This window comes from Daphnia magna, linkage group LG10, assembly GCF_020631705.1.
Source record: "Daphnia magna isolate NIES linkage group LG10, ASM2063170v1.1, whole genome shotgun sequence".
Taxonomy (NCBI): domain Eukaryota; kingdom Metazoa; phylum Arthropoda; class Branchiopoda; order Diplostraca; family Daphniidae; genus Daphnia; species Daphnia magna.
The window spans coordinates 3727871-3747313 of record NC_059191.1 but is presented as its reverse complement, the minus strand read 5'-3'; the positions used below and the strand labels follow the sequence as shown (position 1 = coordinate 3747313).

Genomic DNA, 19443 nt, shown 5'->3' with positions numbered 1-19443 from the left:
TTACGTTTTATTTTTTATCTCTTTTTAACACTAGCATTTGTCAGGACGTTGATTCACTGGGACGCGAATCAAACAAGCACGAAGTACGGTCACAGTATTGGAAGAATGACCCTGTGCTTGGTTCGTAGTTTGGAGTCACCAGTCGTAGGTGCATGCTGACGTAATCTTATTACGTCGGGGTACCCATTGAGCGGCGCGTGAAATGCGGTCTACCGACAACCCCTGTACTACTGAATTTTTTGTGTAACCACTCGAACCACTACACAAGCCCGACAATGAGTTTCTACTCCCAATATTCATCTATCATTTTCTACTCCTAATACTCATCTATCATTCGACCACTCTACTCTCCTCGCAATGGATCAATATTCGGAAGGCAATCTAGTGGCTATGGCAGGAAGGGTTTACAGGAATTTTTTTAAAAGACGTAGGCCACATTCCCTGATCCCGTAAGGTAAGGTAAGATGACTGACGTAGCATATGCGTTACCGGATCCCGCATATTATGCGTACCTTCATGCGGTTGGGGACTTACCACAGGCAGCTCGGCAACAAGTAACGCATATGCTACGTCAGACCTTACCTTGCTTGGGTAAACAAAGTGCTAATAGTTTCCTTCAAAGCTGTATCCGCTTGCCTGTTTCCTTTCCTGCTTTACAGCAGTTCTTCTGTAGGAGGAGTATCAATCCTACATTAAAGGAAATGATGTCTGGAAGTTACAATAATGATCCATCAGTTTTCATTTTCGCTACCAGGTGGCGGTTTCGGCCGAGCGCCTGCCGTGTTTTTAGTGTGTTGGTGCATTCTGCTACATTTTGCTATTGAGGAAATCTATTTTTTTAAAATAGATATATTGTCTTATTCCCTTTGTTAAACCAAACCGTCCCAACGCTACGCTGTTAATTGTGGAAACGTGGCCTTTAAAGAAATGGATCAAAATAAGACGTCTTCAGAGGGACGTGATTTATTTTTTAAAAGGACCGTTGCTTAAGCGCGTCCTTATAACGTCCTTTTGCGGTCCAGTACTTCACATCCTAGTAAGACAGATTTAGGATGAGTTCCTGAATTAAATTGTTATGTGGGTTGTGATTGCATGAGGGGATCGTTGCTTGTGATTAATGTTTTCAGTTCATCTTGACATTTTATCCAATCTGCGTCACAATCTTCCATGGTTAGTTGTTTGTTAAGCCCATGATGTGTGACACATTTTCCATTTGGATATATTCCATTTTTCAACAACCCCCAGGCGATCATGTCCCAGATGATATTTCCACTGCCATGATTTGCTTTCAGGATACCTCCAAATATGGGTGAGTTGATTGTGGTTGTAGCCGCTCTTCGTTGTTCTATTCGGACTTCTTGAATATCTTGCAATGTTACGTCGGGATAATTTTCTATGACATCCGGGTTGGTATTTATTGTTTGAAAAAACCACCGATGTTTTTTTCTGGTATCTTTCTCCATAGCACACTGTTCCAATTTTATGGTTTCGTCGATTTCTACGGTAAGGCACATTTTTGAATTCTTGAGAAATTAGGTAGCTGTTCTCTTTTTCTAATATCCATCCAGTTGATTCTTCTGAACAGGTTGCAACAAATACGTAGTCGTTTGTGGTTTCCGTTATGCAAATATTTATGTTTTGTACACGTATTGTTTGATCGAAAATGTATTCAAATTTCGATCTTGGGGGGAGAGTGTCGTCCTTTGAAAGTTGACTGTACGTTATTAAAGGATTTCTGCTTCCAGACTCTTAAGTAATGTATATTGTTGCATCATTTTGTACGATTTTTCCAACTTTATTGATTATTTTTGGTCTTCTATGCGCCAATCTTATAGTTAGTACCCAGGCATATGAAATGCTGTATAGGCGAATCCCAAGTTGTTCATCTTCGATTTGGGTGTTGAAAAGAAAGTGGACTTCTTGAAAAAGAGAACGTTGTGTCCTGGACTTAAACAGTTCTCTGTAGTCTTCGCATACTGGTGTAGCAAGGTTGGTATTTTTAAGGCATGTTGCGATTGTGTTCTTGAACATTTCGTATAGTATTTTTGTTGTTTCTGCAGAAAACGTCTTGAATGTCAGGGGTATTTCAATTACTTTATATCCGACTGCCGTAACATCTTTATCCGGATTATTGAAGAAGGATATCTCTAGCTGTCGATTGTTGTCATAGAGGCGACTGGAGTTGTTGTTTTTTGGTGATCGAGGAAATCTCGAGGTAACCACTTCCTTTTAGTAAAGTTTGGTAACACGAATTGTTTGTTGTTCTTTCACCCCACACAATGATGTTCTGATGAAGGTGAACTGGCCTTCCTGTTGCGTTGTGTGTAATAATCCGAATGGGTTCTCGATCGGTTGATCAGGTTTTCCTTGACGTAGCTTTACTTGTTCTGCTATACAGTTGAGGGTATGGTACTCCTTGATGGCGTACCATTTCCCTTCAGCTGTAGGGGGGCTGTGAAGCTGAGCCCATTTGGCCCAACCTGCATGTTGTTTTAACCACATTATTTATTTTTTTACCATTTGCCAGCATTCCAGAGGTGTTATTAATTTTGTTTCTTGAGAGTACACGGTGTCGAAGGATCCAATCCAAAACGACCCAGTTATTTTCTTCGTTTTCGTCCATTGTTTGCATGTCCACCCTTTCCAAGTAGCTGCTGGCTTTTGATTGTTGGTCAACGTGTAAGCAGTTGGTATCCTTGGTAAGTGTTGCGTTTCGGTTTGTTTATTGCCGTAGTAGTAGGGTGATTGGATTTCCAGGATTCCTCAAATTTTTACATTGTTACAGTCGCAGACGGTCACGTAGATAGGATAAGTTGGGTTAATTGAGTGAAGGAGGCAAAGTAGTAGTAGAAGTGTTTGCATCTGTGAGAAAAATTTAATATTTTTAATAATGTGGATCTTGGCGACACTTTCGTAAGTTGTATAGGTGTTTCGTGGTCTGGTTGTTTAGTGATTTGTTAGTGTCACTATTTGAGAAGTTTGTTTCTTCTTTTGTTGACATTCCGGGTCTGCGAGGAGTGATGCTCATCTTCTTCTGTCTGCCTGGATGTACCGGCTACTGTTTCCTAGGTCGGCCTGGTTGGTGTTGGTGTATTGTTGGTCGTCGTTGTGCTTTAATATTTTCCGGTAGGTTTTGTAGTATTTCTTCTTCCTTAGTTGTTTCTTGTTTTCTTGGGATGTAGAGTTTGAGACGGTTGGTGTGTACCACAGATTTCATTTTTTTGTTTACAGTGTGCTGGATTTCTTAATTGATATCCGAGAAGCTTCGTGAAATTTAAAATGGTCCGTTTCACCTATTTTCCATTTTTTGGCTGCCGGTGGTGCCTTTAGTAAAACATAGTCACCTTTGTTGTATTTACTTATTTTCGCGGCTACGTCGTAGTATTTTTTCTGTCTTGTTTGGGATTTGAAGAGATTTTTTCTTGCCAGTTTTTGAGCTTTTTTCCACTGTTGTGAATACACCATACTGGTATCCTCATAGGTGTCGTATCTTCTGTTAATTTTGATATCGTTGGGCGTTATTGGTTCTCGCCCGAAAAATAGAAAGAATGGTGTTTCTTGAGTAGTGGCTTGTTTTGCTGTGTTGTAGGCAACAGTAACGATTGGAAGATATTTGTCCCAGTTAGCAGGTTGGTCTGAGACATAACAAGCTAGCATGTCACAGAGAGTTCGATTGAACCTCTCAACGAATCCATCGGTTTGTGGATGATAGGCCGTAGCCCTTATTTGTTTGATTTTGAATAGTTTACACACCTCTTGTATCAGGCTGGATAGAAAGTTAGTTCCTTGGTCTGTTAGAACTACTTCTGGGGATCCATATTTAGTAAAGATCTTATTAACTAAAACCTTTGCAATTGTTTGAGCAGTCTGATTTCTCATTGGAACTGTAAAAACAAACCTACTGGCATATTCTGAAATAACTAATATATACCTGTATCCCTTAGCGCTTTCTTGAACTGGGCCCACTATATCCATCGCAATCCTTTCCCATACTCCTTCAACTAAAGGCAAAGGGTGCAATGGTGCTTTACTTCTACCTACCGCTTTTCTTTTATTACACATCAAACAACTTTTAACGTATTCTATTACGGCGGCACGCATGCATAGCCATGTTTGTTGTCTTTGAAGTCTAGCTAACGTTTTTCCTACTGCTAAATGTCCTGCCAATTTATGATCGTGATTTTCCTCTAAAATTTGTGACACCAGTCTTGCTGGCGTTACAGTTCGTCCTCTGACATCTGCTAATAATCCTTTTTCGTTAATTTCAAATTTTTTTTTACGTCCTTACTTGGATTGGCCTTTGTTATTTCATGTAATATTGCTTGGCAATACTTGTCTTTGTGTTGGAGTTCGATACATTTTTCCTTGTAATTGGACTTATTACTTTCAATTTCGAAAATTACTTCTTTTGTTCTAGTTTTCTTGGCTTCTACATTTTTGTTTTTTACTTCTTATTTTTGTGTGTACCTGTTGACCTTGTTTCTATTTGTGCTAACGGCACTATTGGTGTGCGACTTAGAGTGTCAGCATTTTTATGCGACTTTCCTGCCCTGTACCCAATAATGATATCAAATTCTTGGATCTTAAGAGCCAATCGAACTAATCTTCCTGCTGGTTCTGTCTTAATCATTATCCATTCTAAAGGTCTATGATTTGTAAATACGGTAAACTTACGCCCATATAGGTACGTCCTAAACACGTCAATGGCGTGGATAAATGCATATTCCTGTTTTTCTGTGGTTGACCACTTGGCCTCGCGGTCGTTCAGATGTTTAGAGGTATAGGCTATGACGACTTCTACGCCATCTGATTCACGGTGATCTTGTGCGTCGGACTCCGCTAAATCCGCTGATTGAGGTGGAGTTTGCATTTGAGCCAAGACTGCTCCTATTCCATATCCAGAAGCATCCGTGTAGATGATAAATTCTGGAGAAAAATCCGGATAACCTAGGACAGGTCTAGTGATGAGACAGTTCTTAATACATTCAAATGCGTCCCTTTGTTCCTCCCCCCATTTCCATTCCGCTGACTTTTTAGTGAGCGCAGTTAGTGGGTGGGCTTTATCAGCAAAAGCCCGATTAAATTTTCTTTTGTAGCTAGCTAGACCTAAAAATGTGCTCAATTTTTTTACGTTTTTGAGAGCGGGATATTTAATAATCACGTTTAACTTCTTTGTACTTGGTGTTATTCCATTCCCGGATACAATTTATCCTAAATAATCTAATTCTTCTTTAAAAAATTCGCACTTCTTCCTTTTCAACTTTAAACACGCTTGTTTAAGAAGTCTAAAAACTGCTTCCAAGTGTGTCCCGTGATCAGTAATTGAATTACTGAACACTATGATGTCATCTAGGTAAACCAATGCGAATTTGTACAATACCGTTTTCAAGATGTTATTCCCTACTTTTTGAAAAGTGCTGGGAGCATTTGTTAAACCAAACGGCATCCGATTAAATTTGTATTGTCCAAATTCACAAACGAAAGCTGTCTTGTGATTGTCACTTTCTTCAATTTCTATCTGCCAGTAGCCGCTTAGTAAGTCCAATGTTGAAAAATAAACAGATCCGTACCACGCGTCGATTGTGTCATCTATCCTAGGTAGAGGGTACTTATCTTTAATAGTAATTTTGTTCAAAGCTCTGTAATCGGTGCACATTCGCATCTCTCCACCTTTATTAGGTACCATTACTATGGCTGCAGCAAAAGGGCTGTGACTTTCTCTTATTATTTTGTTACTTAGCATTACCTCTATCTTAGTCTTAAAACTTTTACGGATTCGGGTGTTCTTCGTAGTCTTTGATTAGTGGGAGCATTATGGCCTATGTTGATGTTGGTGTTTCACTTGTGTTGCCAGACCTAAGTCGGATTCTTGGTCTGCAAAAAGACCTTCGTGTTTCTTTAGTAAAATTTCAATTTTAGTTCGTATGTCGTCTGATATAGTGGTGGCAATACTAGGTAGTATTACCTAGTTTTACCTAGTTACCTAGTAATACCAATTTTTTTTTTCTCTACTTTTACTTAGTTTTTGGTCCATTTTTCTACCTCGAAATTATCTAGTAATAGTAATACCTAGTTTTTTAAAATGATTACCTAGCTAATTATCTAGGTAATTTTGATCTTTAATCAGCGAAGAAATTTGACATAAACACTTAATCTGTTTTCTTCTTTTCAGTAATTCAAATAAGTGAATACAAAGATATTCAAAATCGAAGTCTATGGTAATTTTTTATTTGGTATGGTTACTGCAGCTTACATTTGATTTTTTGGGAAATTAAACATTTTTGAAGAACCTAGTTTAAAATTTGTACCTAGTTTGAATTTTGAAACTAGGTACCTAAATAACTAGGTAATTACCTAGTTAAAAATTTTACCTAGTTTTTTTTACTACTTTTACTAGTACCTAGTACCTAGTTTTTTTTTTCAATTACCGAATCTAGTATTGTAAAAAAAACTAGGTATTTTACCTAGTAATACATAGTAACAAAAAAACTAGGTTGCCACCACTAGTCTGATACATTGAGTGCTTGTTCTACTTTTTCAGCAATCTTAGCTATCTGCTTAGTTTTTTTATTAAAGTCTAATTGAGTGAAGGATTCTAAGTTACGATAATCTTCTTGTGTAAGATCTTCGTCTTCTCTATCAATTGAGTTTGGTGGTATATGGATGCCTGCTTTGCTAAATATTGTCACACGAGTTGTATTGGAACAAGAACAAACGAATACAACAAGTGATGACTTAAATTCTAAACAATGGTTTAACTCAAACAAAAGGGATAACCATTACCAAAAGTTGGAGAAGCGTCTGAAGAACTCTAGGGAAACCAGGGAACTTCTCCTACGGAGCCCAGCTCCGGGAGCTCACCCGATGGAGACTCATCGAACGCAGATTCGGGGCAGCGTTTTATACCGTCGCGCGAATTACTCCCCTTCCGGACTGCGTATCTGCGTATCTTTCTTAGAGCGAACTTCTACCGATAATTTCTTCACCACGATCGCAGCGTTGTCCAAGGAGCGGATGACTCATCTCTGCGAAGAGATAGCCAATCTCCCTTTTCACCCGCGACAATATTACGCTTTAAATGAGCATGGTATTACTTCCAAAATTATGTTCTAGTCCAAAGGGATCATAACATATTTGTCGATTTCTAGTGTTAATCTTCACGTTATTGTTAGATATGAAATCTAATCCTAAGATGCATTATTCATTCAAGTTGTTCATAACATAAAAATGATGGTTAATAATATGATTATCGTTAATAACAACTAAAAATTCAAATTTCTCTATCGAATTAAGTTCTTGTCCCGACAACGTTCTAAAAATTGGAGGATTCAGCATTTTTACTTGCTTTAAGTTCTCATTGCACTCTAGAGTATCTATATATAATATATTATATACTATATATACATAATATTTTACTGGATACTAAACTAGCGGCTGCATCAGTGTCCACTAAAGCTATAATTTCCTTATTAAAAATTTTAACGGGAATACGTATCAGTTTAGGGATTTCTACCTCTACATCTGATCCTAAATTGTATGTTATTTGGGAGTTACGTATTGGTTTTATGGTGTTTATCGGGGACCTGGGTTGTTGGTACGTGCCATATCTGTCCAACATTCTTTTGCAATATGTCCTCTTCGGTTACACTTGCAGCAGGCTATTTCTCGATTTTCAGTGGTTCGAGGATTGTTTCCAGGGTTATGTTGTTGCTGTAGCTGTTGGTTGCTGTTTTAACGCGCTTTATGTCTGTAGTTGTTAAAGTTTGGTCCGTTGTAGTTTCCTTGCCGGTTGGGGTATTTGTTCCTATATTGGGACGTTGGTCAGATGGAAATCTGGATATGGATTGCCTATGTCCTGAAGGATTATAATTTCTTCGTGCTGACGAATTGTAGTCTCTGCGATACGGGCTGTTGTCTCTGTTTCGACTGAGACTTTTTTCTCGGCTTGATTCTCGGATGTTATGATTGTCAGCAAATCGCACTCGCGAATCACGTGATCTTGAGTAGCGTTCACTTGAACGTGGTCTTACTTTTTCGTATTGGTCAGTTGCAGCTATGGTAGCGTCGTTTTCCTGTGAGGATCCACGTTTCGTATTAGTACATTTTAATTCTGACAGAGCTTCTGTTAATTTTTGCTCAAGTAGTCCTATATAGAATACTATATATATAATATAATACTATATATATATAACAGAGTAATAGAATACTATGTATAAATACATTTAGTATTCTATTACTCTGGTAAAACTCTAGGAAAACAAACAAAAGGTTTCTAAGAATTCGGCAACTCAAAAAGGGATTTCTGTCATTTCATTTTTTGACCTACTTTTAAATTGTTGGATAAAAAGAAAAAAATCTAAAAATTAGGCTACGGGTAAAGCTAACGTAGCTTTTTTTAAAGCCCTTTTGCGTCTTCGTAGCCCTAGCTGTTTGTTTAAAAAAAAGCCAAAGTGACCTCATTTGCATAAAGTCCTCTCGGCTTTCTAAAGACTTTTTCATCGAATTTTTACCCATCCTTCTCATTGAAATAAAATTCTGGAAAAAATTAGGGACGTTCTCACTACTTAAGGCCCGTTCACACTAGAGGTTTTTCGGCTAGCTGAAAGAAGAAAGACTAAAACCGAAAGACGAAAAAATTTCGTTTTCGTCTTCGACTATTCACACTACAAATTATTTCGTCTCATAGGAGCCGGTTTTTTAAATAATGTGCCAAGAAATAAACATTATTATTGGTAGATGGTGTTTTTTTTTGCCGCTTACTTGTGATGTCTGCAGATTTTCTGATTTTCGTGTTTGATTATTGTGATTACTCTTTTTTTCTTTTAAAATTAAAATAGAAGTAGGAATAGAAGAGAGCAATTATGAGTACAAACTTTGGATTTGGAAGCTGAAAGTACTTGAAGTCTTTTAATATAGCATTTTGTGTGCAAAATTTAGAAATGGACATAAGCTGTACCAGAAGAACTATAAAAATTCCCCGTTTCAAATATTGCTCTCCACCTCCAATTTTTGACATGTTTACCTTCTTCCTCCAAATATTCGTTTCGTTTTCCTTCTTCATCCTCATCGTCCACATTTGTGACCCTACTGATAAGTAGAAAATATTCGTAATTGTCGCCCTGCGTATAAAAAATATAATATAATATATGCATACTCGGCATCATCATGCACTGTGGACAGGAATCCCATTTGGTCGAAATATATCCAACGCTTCTTCGCACGTTTGGAACCCTCCAAACCACTGCCACTTGGATCCTCTTCACTCAGCCTTTTCTTTTCCTTCCTGTAGGTGTCCTTCAATTACTTCCATTTCTTTTTGACGTCGTCAGGACCTGTTGAAAAACAGTTACTTAACATATATAACAGAATATATTTGCAATAATTTATAGAAAATGTAAACAGCATACTGATGGAAAATTCCCATCGTTTTTACCCATGTTTTCACATTGTTTTAATAATCAGACATCGTCACGTCATACAAAACTGACTGCTTTTCAATAGACTGGATGAATCTCTCAGTCGTTGCCTTTTACCACATTTTAACTCGTTTTTGCGAGCGATGACGATCACATTGCAACACACAGTTCTGAAATTATAAATTTAACACATACGCATTGGTAATTTGTTTGCTCGCAGCGCTCACTCCGAGATTGGGAGATTTCATCGGTGACCTCCTTTTGGGCATTTTTATCCAGAAAATAATCCAACAAAAATTAAAAATAGCCAGAAATCACGAGGAACACACGACACCCGCTTGTTGACAGAATGACAGCAGACAGATTTGGCATTGCTGATGTTGCCCAATATAAAAAATTATTTGCGCATAAAAAATGGAAAGCTGTGATTGGCTGTTCAGTTTTCAGCTTTCATCTTTCGTCTTTCCGTCGATTTTCGGTGCCGAAAACTTTAGAAAGTTTCAACTTTGGAAAGAGGATTTTTTTTTTCGTTTCGGCTCGCTTTTCGGCTCGTTTTTTCGTCTTTCGTCTTTCGGCTAGCCGAAAAACCTCTAGTGTAAACGGGCTTTTATGAGAACGTACACACAAAAAATAGTACCATTTGGTTAAAAATTGTAGCACTGAGAGAACCACAAAAACGCAGTTTTTGCATAAGGTTCTCTCAGGCTTCCAAAGAGTTCTGGTAGGTACTGTATCTGCTTTTTATCTTCAATTAGTGCAATTACTGACGCTTTATGCAATACACTGATGGAACTGAACAAAAATTCTTTTTCTTTTCCATGCAATGTGTGTAGTTGTTGGAGTAAACCATCGAGTGTTCTGGTGTTTCCACCTTGTGCGATTATGTCATCTTTGAGTGTTTTGGTAGCATTTGCAATGATTTCTGCTGTTACACCATCTGTTACTTTTAAAGTTTGTTCTAGAAGGTAGTAAGAATAAAAATGCAACAAATTTTGCATCGCCTGATTTCCTTCTTGTTTCTGTGTTTGTAACTGTTGGATATTTCCAGTTGTTGAGATTGTCTGGTATGATTTACTTCTTCTAAGTCTTGCTTAAATTCTAAGTCTATTAAGGTCTTCTAATGGTCCAAAAATTGTTCTCGGTGATGACTTAGGTTTGGGTCTTGTTCGGTTAAATCAGATTCTTGTAGTACGGGGTATAAAGGTAGTAGTGTGTTCTCGTTGAGAGCAGTCTTTTTTACGGGAGAAGCAAAATGCATTCGCTTACCCCGATGGTGTTCCGATGTTAGTTGCTTGAAGACTTGTTCATAGAAGCGTAGAACACTTGCAGCTGGCAAATGAAGCACAGATCAGAAACTTTTCTTCCAGAGTTTCGTTGGGACCTCCAAATGTAAAGGTTTCCAGACTGTGTATTTGCCAATAGACCACTCTGATTATGATGTTACAGATGTGTCTTTTTATACTGAACATTGAAGGTTAAGATGGTAGGGATTTTTAGTAACTTTCAGTTAACAGTTAGCCTAAAAGAAGTTTGTGTACGTGACGACCTTCCTACTGGGTGGGGTGCTGTGATAGGTGTGGTTGCAGCTGCCTGTTACACCAGTGTCGAAGCAAGCAGGTGTCGATTTCCCGAGATGTAAGGTCGACTCAAGCTCGACCTGCCATCTTGGGCATCCAAAAGAGAAAACAGATATGGTTACACAATGCGACAAGAGAGGGTAGCATCTGCAACAACTTGTGTTTTTCTGTTTGTTAAGCGGACTAGTTGATGTTTCAAGCTAAACATAGTATAGTAAAATGATTTTAGTTGGTAAAGTTATTTCCATTCTCTACAACCATACGGTTTCTACCAGTGTTTTGCATAATTTTTTTTTGTTATCTAGATAAGATAAGATAATTTGCTGATCCCGAAAGATAAGATAAGATAAGATAACCCAAAAATACGCTAAAGACAAGATAAGATAAAGATAAGATAAAAGATAAATCGATTAACAAATCGATGTTTAAAACGACGATTAAATCGATTTTGAAATAGAATTTTTGTAAACGATTACTAAATTCATTGCAAAAAGTGCCCTTCCCCTTAACCCCTTTTTCCACTCCTTACGCATTTGTTTTGTTTCTTAAACTTTTATGTTATATAGCAACTGACACCTCAACTATATAAACCACCTATGGCAACTTGGAAGACAGGAAGAACAGGCAAATGCCGGACGTCAGTCAACATCGACAGCCGAAGACTTCTTTGTGTCACCATAGTGTTTGTAACGTAGTTCTTTTGACTTAGAAATACAAAACTGTTGCAGCAGAATTCGAGTCTCTCTCTCATCTAATTTCCATCATTACACAATGCACAGATTTAAGAAAAGCGCAAATTAAGTCTACCTGGCATCCTAAATTGCCAGGATTCTGTCAAACACTTAAGAATAAGAATAAATAATCACATAAATATCTTATTCTTTTTTGTTTATTCGTAAAAGATTGAGTCTTAATACCCAGGCTTACTAAAACCTGAGTGCCCCTTATTTCGAAGTCCAAAATAGTCAATTAAGGGTGACATCAAAGAAGTACGTAACGTGAGCTATACGGCGCTCATTTTTCTGGGTAAGTTTGAGCGAAATCCACTCACACCTCGAGCCCACTCCCAAACTGGTTAACTGGTTGTCTCTAATCAGCAGTGTTGTCAAAATCAACTGAAAAAAAGATTTAAATCTATATCCAACCATTTCGCCAAAATTACTAAAATTTAAATCTTAAATCAAATCAAATCATTTCCTAGAATTTATTTAAATCGCAATTTAAATCGAAAATCAAAATCATAAAAAAAATAATTCGAATCGTGATTAAAATCGATTTCGAAATCAAAATCACTTCAACATTTTTTGCGTGAATATAACCATATAATCTGTTAGCAAAGCAATAGGAAATCTCTTCGTTATTTCCATCAACAAACTCGTTATTTTCTGTATTTTTTTTTTGCAATAGAGCAGTAAAACATCCTGCGTTGCGCGTTTTCCACAAATGCACAAAATCTCATTTGTTTCCAAGTTGGTCTGCTCCGGCTCCAGCGTCTTATGGAGAAACCATCTTCTTCGCGTAAAAATTAAGTTTTCATAACTATAATTTAGATTGCCCTCTTTTCTTCCTAGCAGTGGGTACCCTATTCATTATTTCATTTCCCTTTTTTTTCTAGCCCCAGTTCTATCTAGTTCATTTTTATTTTATTATTGTTTGTAAGTGGCTCGTCTCTGTTAGCCGAAGAATTTCGTTTGCTGCCAGAAATTCGTCTGCTACAAGGGGATGAGCAACAAACCATTGAAAAACAATAGTTAAATAAAAATAAACCAGACAGAACTGGGGCTAGAAAAAAAAATGGGAAATGAAAAAAGGAATATGGTACCCACTGCTAGGAAGAAAAGGGGAAAAATCTTAACTATAGTTATGAAAACTTATTTTTTAACGTGAAGAAGTGGGTTTCTCCATAAGACTCTGCAGCAGCAGCAGACCAACTTCGACACAAATGAGATTTTCGCATTTGTGGAGAACGTGCAACCTAGGATGTTTTACTACTATATTGATTGACAGCGAGGGCAAAATTAGTGTAGGGTAGAATGGGTTTCAATGAAACACTTCGTGTATTTTTGGTTCCCCCGATTAAAGTACTGATTTAATTAAGCAAAAAAGTATATAGGGGAGACCAAACCCATCTTGGACATTGTACCATGTTGGACAGTGACGGGAAAATTAGTTTAAAAAGTTCTAAAAATCAAATTTTTACACCGTGTGTTCCCATTTATGAAATCTTCAACTGTAGAAAATTTCATGTATCCCCGACTGTTATTTCACTAGATATTTAGAAAATAAAAAAAACGCGAAAAAATCACAAGTTTTTTTTGTTCTTTTGCTGGCGTTGGGCCGATTTTGAGTTATATCGTGAAAAAAATTTTTGAACCTGTCATTACACAAATTACTTTCGCACAATATTTTTGAAATAGTTTTTTACATCTCTTTTGTCCTTTCTGGGCCGTGTCTAACCTGGAACAGGGGTTTGTCCAATCCCACCCCGGCTCGGCTCAAAAACACCAAAAAATTTAATTCGATGTAACTTCTACAATTTTAAAGTTACATCGTTGAAAAAAAATCAAGGGGATGCAACGAACACAATTGATTGATCCTGAAAAAAAATAAATAAAATTGCTTTTAAAAAATGGAGATATAAGGGGAAAACCAGAACTGTCCAAGTTGGGTCCGGTCTCCCCTAATCGTGTAGAAAATCATCTATTCTTTAACCTCTTATTCCTATTACCCCATATTTTCAAAATTTTTGTCAGACGCCAAGAGCTAGATTTTTGTTTCAATTGACCCCGCGTTTCAATTGGCCCCATCCACCCCTACAAAGTCAGTACTAAACTAGAAGTATCAGGCGCGATTCCCACGACGATCGTTATATTTCAGAAAGAATAATGACGATTCTGAAATCTGAATTAAAATTTAAGATTTTTCTAAAAAACGGTGATTTTGATTTTTAAAAATGATTTATTTTCGCTTAAATCAAATCAAAAATCGCAAAATTTAAGAATGATTTAAATCAAAATCAAAATCATGAAAAAATGATTTAAATCGCAATAGATTTTGACAACACTACTAATCAGAATAGGTTTTAGTTTTTTATTTTATTTTATTTCCATTCAAACAGTACATTATTTTAATTGCATTAAGCTTATTATTTACACCACTGAAATATTTTTTTAAATGCAGAAAAGCAATAGTATAGAGCAAGTCGCTTTCATTTTTACAATCCCAACTTCGCGTGTATGTATCTTCGCGGTCTACAATAGTTCCAGATCACAGTGCCGCACTTCTGGGTGTTTTTTCTGGGTAACAGAGGGAGAAACGCATTAAATTCACTCAAGTGCCAAATTGGCTTTAAATTATGCTCACCCTCAAAGCATTCTCTATACGGTCGATTTCAGCACCGAGAAGATCCACTAAAAACTATTCCCATTAACATCAGAATAAAATGTAAACTTTTAACCTATGAACAAACCTATATTTTCACCATGTTTCAATAAAAAGGCTTCCATTTCGTTTATGTTTTTCATTTTTCGGACTTCTTCCAACATCATTTCTAAATCTTGCTTGTCCAAATACGATCGCGTCAGTTCGCGGCCGTCGAAATCTACTTCAGCTTTATAACGCACAAGGCCAGAGCCCATATCGATCCCCTGTAATAACCAAGAATCTAATCATAGGTTCACTGCACAACTACTTTTTCCCCTGTTTCATTAAAACGTGAGTTGCCAAATAAATATATAAGTGGTAAAAGAAGACAGTCTGGTTGACAGTTATGACTTTGCCGCAAGCAGGTTGAATGCCAGTAGCGTCCCATTCCCTTGTTCAAGCGTCATTACCCCAACATTTGATTAGCATTTTACCGTATTTTTGATTTTAAAAACTTAGAAAATCTAAGCAAGACTCTATAGAGCCCATGCTATAGTTTCTCAATGCCAATCAGAGTTAAAATGTTCACCGTCCGTTTCACAAGCATTCAAAAAATTGGTATCATACCTTAACGTCGTGAACGGCTCGAATCATGAGATCGCGTTCCAATTCGGAGTTTATCTGATGGATACTGCCTGAAATCAAAACACATAAATGTTTAGCGTTGAATTTAGCAGTCATAAAACATATGTATTTATTAATATATGTATGTATATACTCAATGGTATAGATCGACCAACAAGGGCGGCAGAATTGGAATATATTATGAATGATGCCACTGCTCCTAACACAACTCCAATCAGTAGCGACCCTACCGCGTCGGGCAGCGGTGAGTCGAGATGGGAAGCAACCGCCATACAACTGCCAGCAACCACTACTCCTACAACCTAGAAAAAAAAAAGGGAGAAGTCATGGCATATTTTAATATAATTACGTAATAAGGCGAAAATTCCAACCGCAGCTAAATCCTCCAACAACACAACATTGACGCTTGGATCCTGTCCTCGCTTGACTGAATGATTGAATATAAAGTACGATTCCTTAAAATGAACCTATTCAAGTACTATATACCGTATTCCCAAAAAGGCATATCCGCATTGGTAGCTCCTTTTCTCAGGGAATTGATAGCCATTAATAACGTTGCACTTTCCGAAACCAAAGATCCCCCCAATATAAAAAAAGCCTACAAATAAAGTAATGAAAAACTGCGAAAATGCCTCAAGAAAAGGATTGTAGATAAACCCAGTAAAAAGATCCAATGGGATCCGGATTGAATATGCCTGCAGAAATTCAAATCAACAGTAATTGCAACGAAAAGCATAACGTCTTAAGAGCCTCACCGGTAATTCCGTGGTAAACCGACAGCCCAGCTCCCACGCAAAAAATACCAACTCCAGACACCAAAGAAGCAACATAACGCATGTTAGAGTAGCCATACGGATGGTCCGGGTTTGATTGCTATGAAAACGGTTGAACCAATAGTTAATGATTTGCCTCAAAATATCTGTGTGCGAAGCTGTAGCAATGACAACATTTTCTGACAACACTCAGCCACCTTGTAAATGTCGGTTGACTTGTAAGGCCTGGCGAGAATACTTTATTTCTCATTTTTTGTACAAAAGACACTCGTAGTGTGACCTGTTCACCATATTGTTGAACTGGGCTAAAACGTAGGTCTTACGATACAAGTCAAACGGCAAAACAACTCCGTTTTGATAAGAAGGAAAGGGAAAAAGAACGTAAAGATTTACTTGGCTAGATTTGTGAATCCCATAGGCTAGAATAAGTTGATTTGCAGTATCTGCTAATGAGTGTAGACATTCTGAGAACATTGAATGTGAACCGGTATACAACCAAGCAACCAATTTAAACAAAAAATTGCTCCCATTTCTTAAAAAAAAAGGAAGGAGAAAAAAATTTATGATTAGTTTGTGCAAAATATAAACTTTTGTTTGTTCATACATCAGGATGGCTGTTAAAACCACTTTTCCAGAGCCTTCCATGAGACCACCTTGAGGTGACCAGTTTGTGGGCTCTTTCCTCATATCCTTCAACACTCTTTTAACACTAAAAATATCTAACAAATAAATTAAAATGCATTCTATCACTAAAATGGGCCACTCAGTTTTTTTCTTACATTGCTGGTATCGTTTAAGCTCTTCTGTTTTCTTCTTTCTTTCACGATCCAAGGCTTCCTGACTGCCCCACACTTCCAATGCTCTGTAATACACACACACAAAAATACTTTCGTGGAATCTGCCTAAGAATAACATAACATATATATGTATCGGATTATTTTAAAATTACATACTTTGCTTCAACATCTTTCAGCCAATAAACCTATTTAAAAAAACAAAAACAAAAACAGATTACAATGTAATGGTACTTAAAAACCATTTATCAGTATTTGTAATACAGTTATTGGAGGTTCACTTTCATAAGGAGATCTACGCCTTGTCTTTCTCAGAAGTTCTAAATCACTTGGCTTCAAAAAGAAATCATTCATGGCTCTAACTGGAGTAATGAAATTTCTTTCCATGCCATTCTTGGAACTTAATCCTGGAAGAACAAACATGTTAATTAACTAAATAAGGAACTGAGAACAGTATTGTCAACCTGAAGCAGTTCCTTCGTTAGCCAATGACAATCTTGTTTTCTTTTCTTCTGTCTTTTGTAAGGCTAATATCTGAGAATGGAAACAATTGGATTGAATCCAATTTGAACGTAACCCTCTATTACAAGAAATGGGTAACACATTGCCTCTCAAACAATGGAAGCAAATCCCTCCTACATAAAAAACAAAACAAAACAAAATCCTGTAGATGGTATAAATGCAAAAAAAATTTCATAGCGGTACTTTCAAATACAACAACGGATACCACTCTAAGAGATCTGGAACTGAACAACCACCGACTCATTGTTTACAATTTCATGTGGCTTTTATAACAGACAAATGCTGAATAGAAATCATTTCGACTGCAAATAAGACAAGGGGTTGGGCAACACAGTCTTCTGAACGGATTCAGATACAAGTAAGTTATTCCATGAAAACGGATGCCGCGAGTGGTGACCAACGGATCCGTTTCCCTTCACTGATGGACAAGTAATCGCGCCACCTTTCCTCCGTACATGTGAGTATAATAGTTCGAAGGCGCTCAGATTTGAATCCATTCACGGAAGTATAAAGTCATGTTTCCTTTTTTCAGAGTTTGAATGTTGAATTTCCGTTCACGGATTGTATTTCAGTTTTCGATGCAAAATTTGTATTACAAGTATTACAATGTTTACAGGATTTGTTTCCGTTTACGGATTGTTTACCTTATTTATACACGTGCCTAATTCTTAATTTTCATTGACCACTTAAAACCACTTAATTAATATTCATTGAATTGTTGTTTTCTCTAACAGTTGATTTTCTTTTGGATTAGAATGCCTTTATCGGAAGAGCTTAAGGCAATAAAACAGATTTGCAGTACAACAGTTTGACGTGTATTAATTAATATTTCAGTTTTGCATGATTAGCAACAAGAAATTTGAAGAACTGAATGACTGTGCTGATAATTACTGAAATACTGCCATTTAGTGTTATTTATTTAACATTGAATTAGAAATTATTAATAATCAATAATAGTTAAGTGTTTTACGTTTATTTTTCAATGGAAAAAGACGAAATTTGAACTGGCGCCAAAAAAAGATGGCCGCCGTCGTGCTCTTTCACGATTGGTTCATCCATATTTGCTGATTCCTAATCTAAAACTATGTTTAATGACGTTTTTATAAGTATCATCGTGTTCCTCGTGATAAGAGGATCACGAAAAGTACACTGTTTATTAGTTTAAGGGAAGCAAATTATCCGAACGGTGCACGAAAAGTTGGGTGTGTATCTACGTCATCCCCCCTCCTCCCCCAAAGTTGGCAAAATTGAATACAGTGCCGGTCCAGTTATAGAACCGGCCTGTGCGCGGTTCTATGACTAAATGGTTCTATAACCAAGCACCCGATCTTAGTGCCACCTATCGTCGGTTCTTTCATCCCTCAAACTTTGACGGTCTTAGAATGTAAGGGCATATAGCACAGTGGTAATGCTGTTGGCATTACGCATCAGACGCAGATAAAAGTAACACAATGACTAATTTTTTCTATTGTATTTGGTATGAATAACTTTACCGCCTATTATTATTAGTTGGGTCATTGAACCGATGTACAACATTGCCTAAAAAGATCAAACCAATTACAGTAATATTTTTTTGCATGTTTTAAAAGGCAAAACCCATTCATTCCCGTCATTGAAAATCGATATAGTTCATAATACGGCCAACGGTGGCGCTGAAACACGGCAAAGAAAAATCGGTTCGATAACCGAGCCGGTTCCATAGCTAGGCGGTTCTATAACTGGACCGGCACTGTAATTTATTGTATCCAAATGAAAGGTGCCATCATTATGAATTTTATGGCAATCGATAGCTCTCACCATGAGCTTTCGATTTCCGTAGAAAAAAAAATTAAAATATTAATATGGAAAGAAATCCTATTATGATGAAAAAATTTCCGTTTTATCGGCTAGACCGAGTTATGCGTTACAGCGAAAAAACGGAAATTTTTTCGTCATGATAGGATTTCTTTCCATATTAAAATTTTAATTTTTTTTTCAAGACTTTAGTGTAATAATGTCTGTTGTTATGTGGAATGCTCTGTTCATTAATGTTTACCCTTTTTCAGGCCTACGCAATGCTAAAACTGTTCCAGCAAATTTGTTTGACATTTAGTATCAAGGCACAGGCCGCAGGCGGTGTTATCGATTCTGTTGTTAATGAACAGGGTAGGTTCAATATTAACTTAAATTTAAGATTTCTATTGTTATCAATAAAGTAGCCTTTTGTAATTATTTTACTGAACAATTACTTTCATATAGCTGTTGGTGCCAATAGCATTGATAAGGAATCTGCCACTGAGATGTTAGAGAATTATTCAAAAGGAAATCAGTCATTAAATGCAACGACGTCGGTAAAACAAACACCAACAAACGT

General features: G+C 36.9%; 2 protein-coding genes across 6 annotated transcripts; both read right to left on the bottom strand.

Moving 5' to 3' along the window:
• Positions 1-7567: 7567 nt before the first annotated feature.
• Positions 7568-10096, bottom strand: LOC116932927. The gene is made up of 3 exons (XM_032940844.2): positions 9155-10096; positions 9023-9087; positions 7568-8072 (listed from the first exon to the last, which is right to left on the bottom strand). Exons 1-3 carry the CDS (start codon positions 9165-9167, stop codon positions 7659-7661), a joined length of 492 nt encoding a protein of 163 aa, XP_032796735.2. The 5' UTR covers positions 9168-10096; the 3' UTR covers positions 7568-7658.
• Positions 10097-10806: 710 nt separating this feature from the next.
• LOC116932904 (zinc transporter 9) lies at positions 10807-17460 on the bottom strand. Of its 5 annotated transcripts, XM_032940820.2 has the most exons (16): positions 17274-17457; positions 17033-17203; positions 16833-16975; positions 16728-16756; positions 16554-16636; positions 16379-16493; positions 16168-16306; positions 15757-15874; positions 15659-15696; positions 15488-15599; positions 15373-15428; positions 15135-15303; positions 14984-15051; positions 14463-14640; positions 14357-14403; positions 14070-14289 (listed from the first exon to the last, which is right to left on the bottom strand). In XM_032940820.2, the coding sequence occupies exons 1-16, from the start codon at positions 17332-17334 to the stop codon at positions 14245-14247; spliced, it is 1572 nt and encodes a 523-aa protein (XP_032796711.2). In that variant the 5' UTR covers positions 17335-17457; the 3' UTR covers positions 14070-14244. The 5 variants fall into 5 exon arrangements, with proteins under 5 accessions (XP_045035512.1, XP_032796711.2, XP_045035509.1 ...); XM_045179574.1 differs by having other exon boundaries at positions 16379-16636; positions 17274-17460; XM_045179576.1 differs by having other exon boundaries at positions 16379-16636; positions 17296-17452.
• Positions 17461-19443: the final 1983 nt, after the last annotated feature.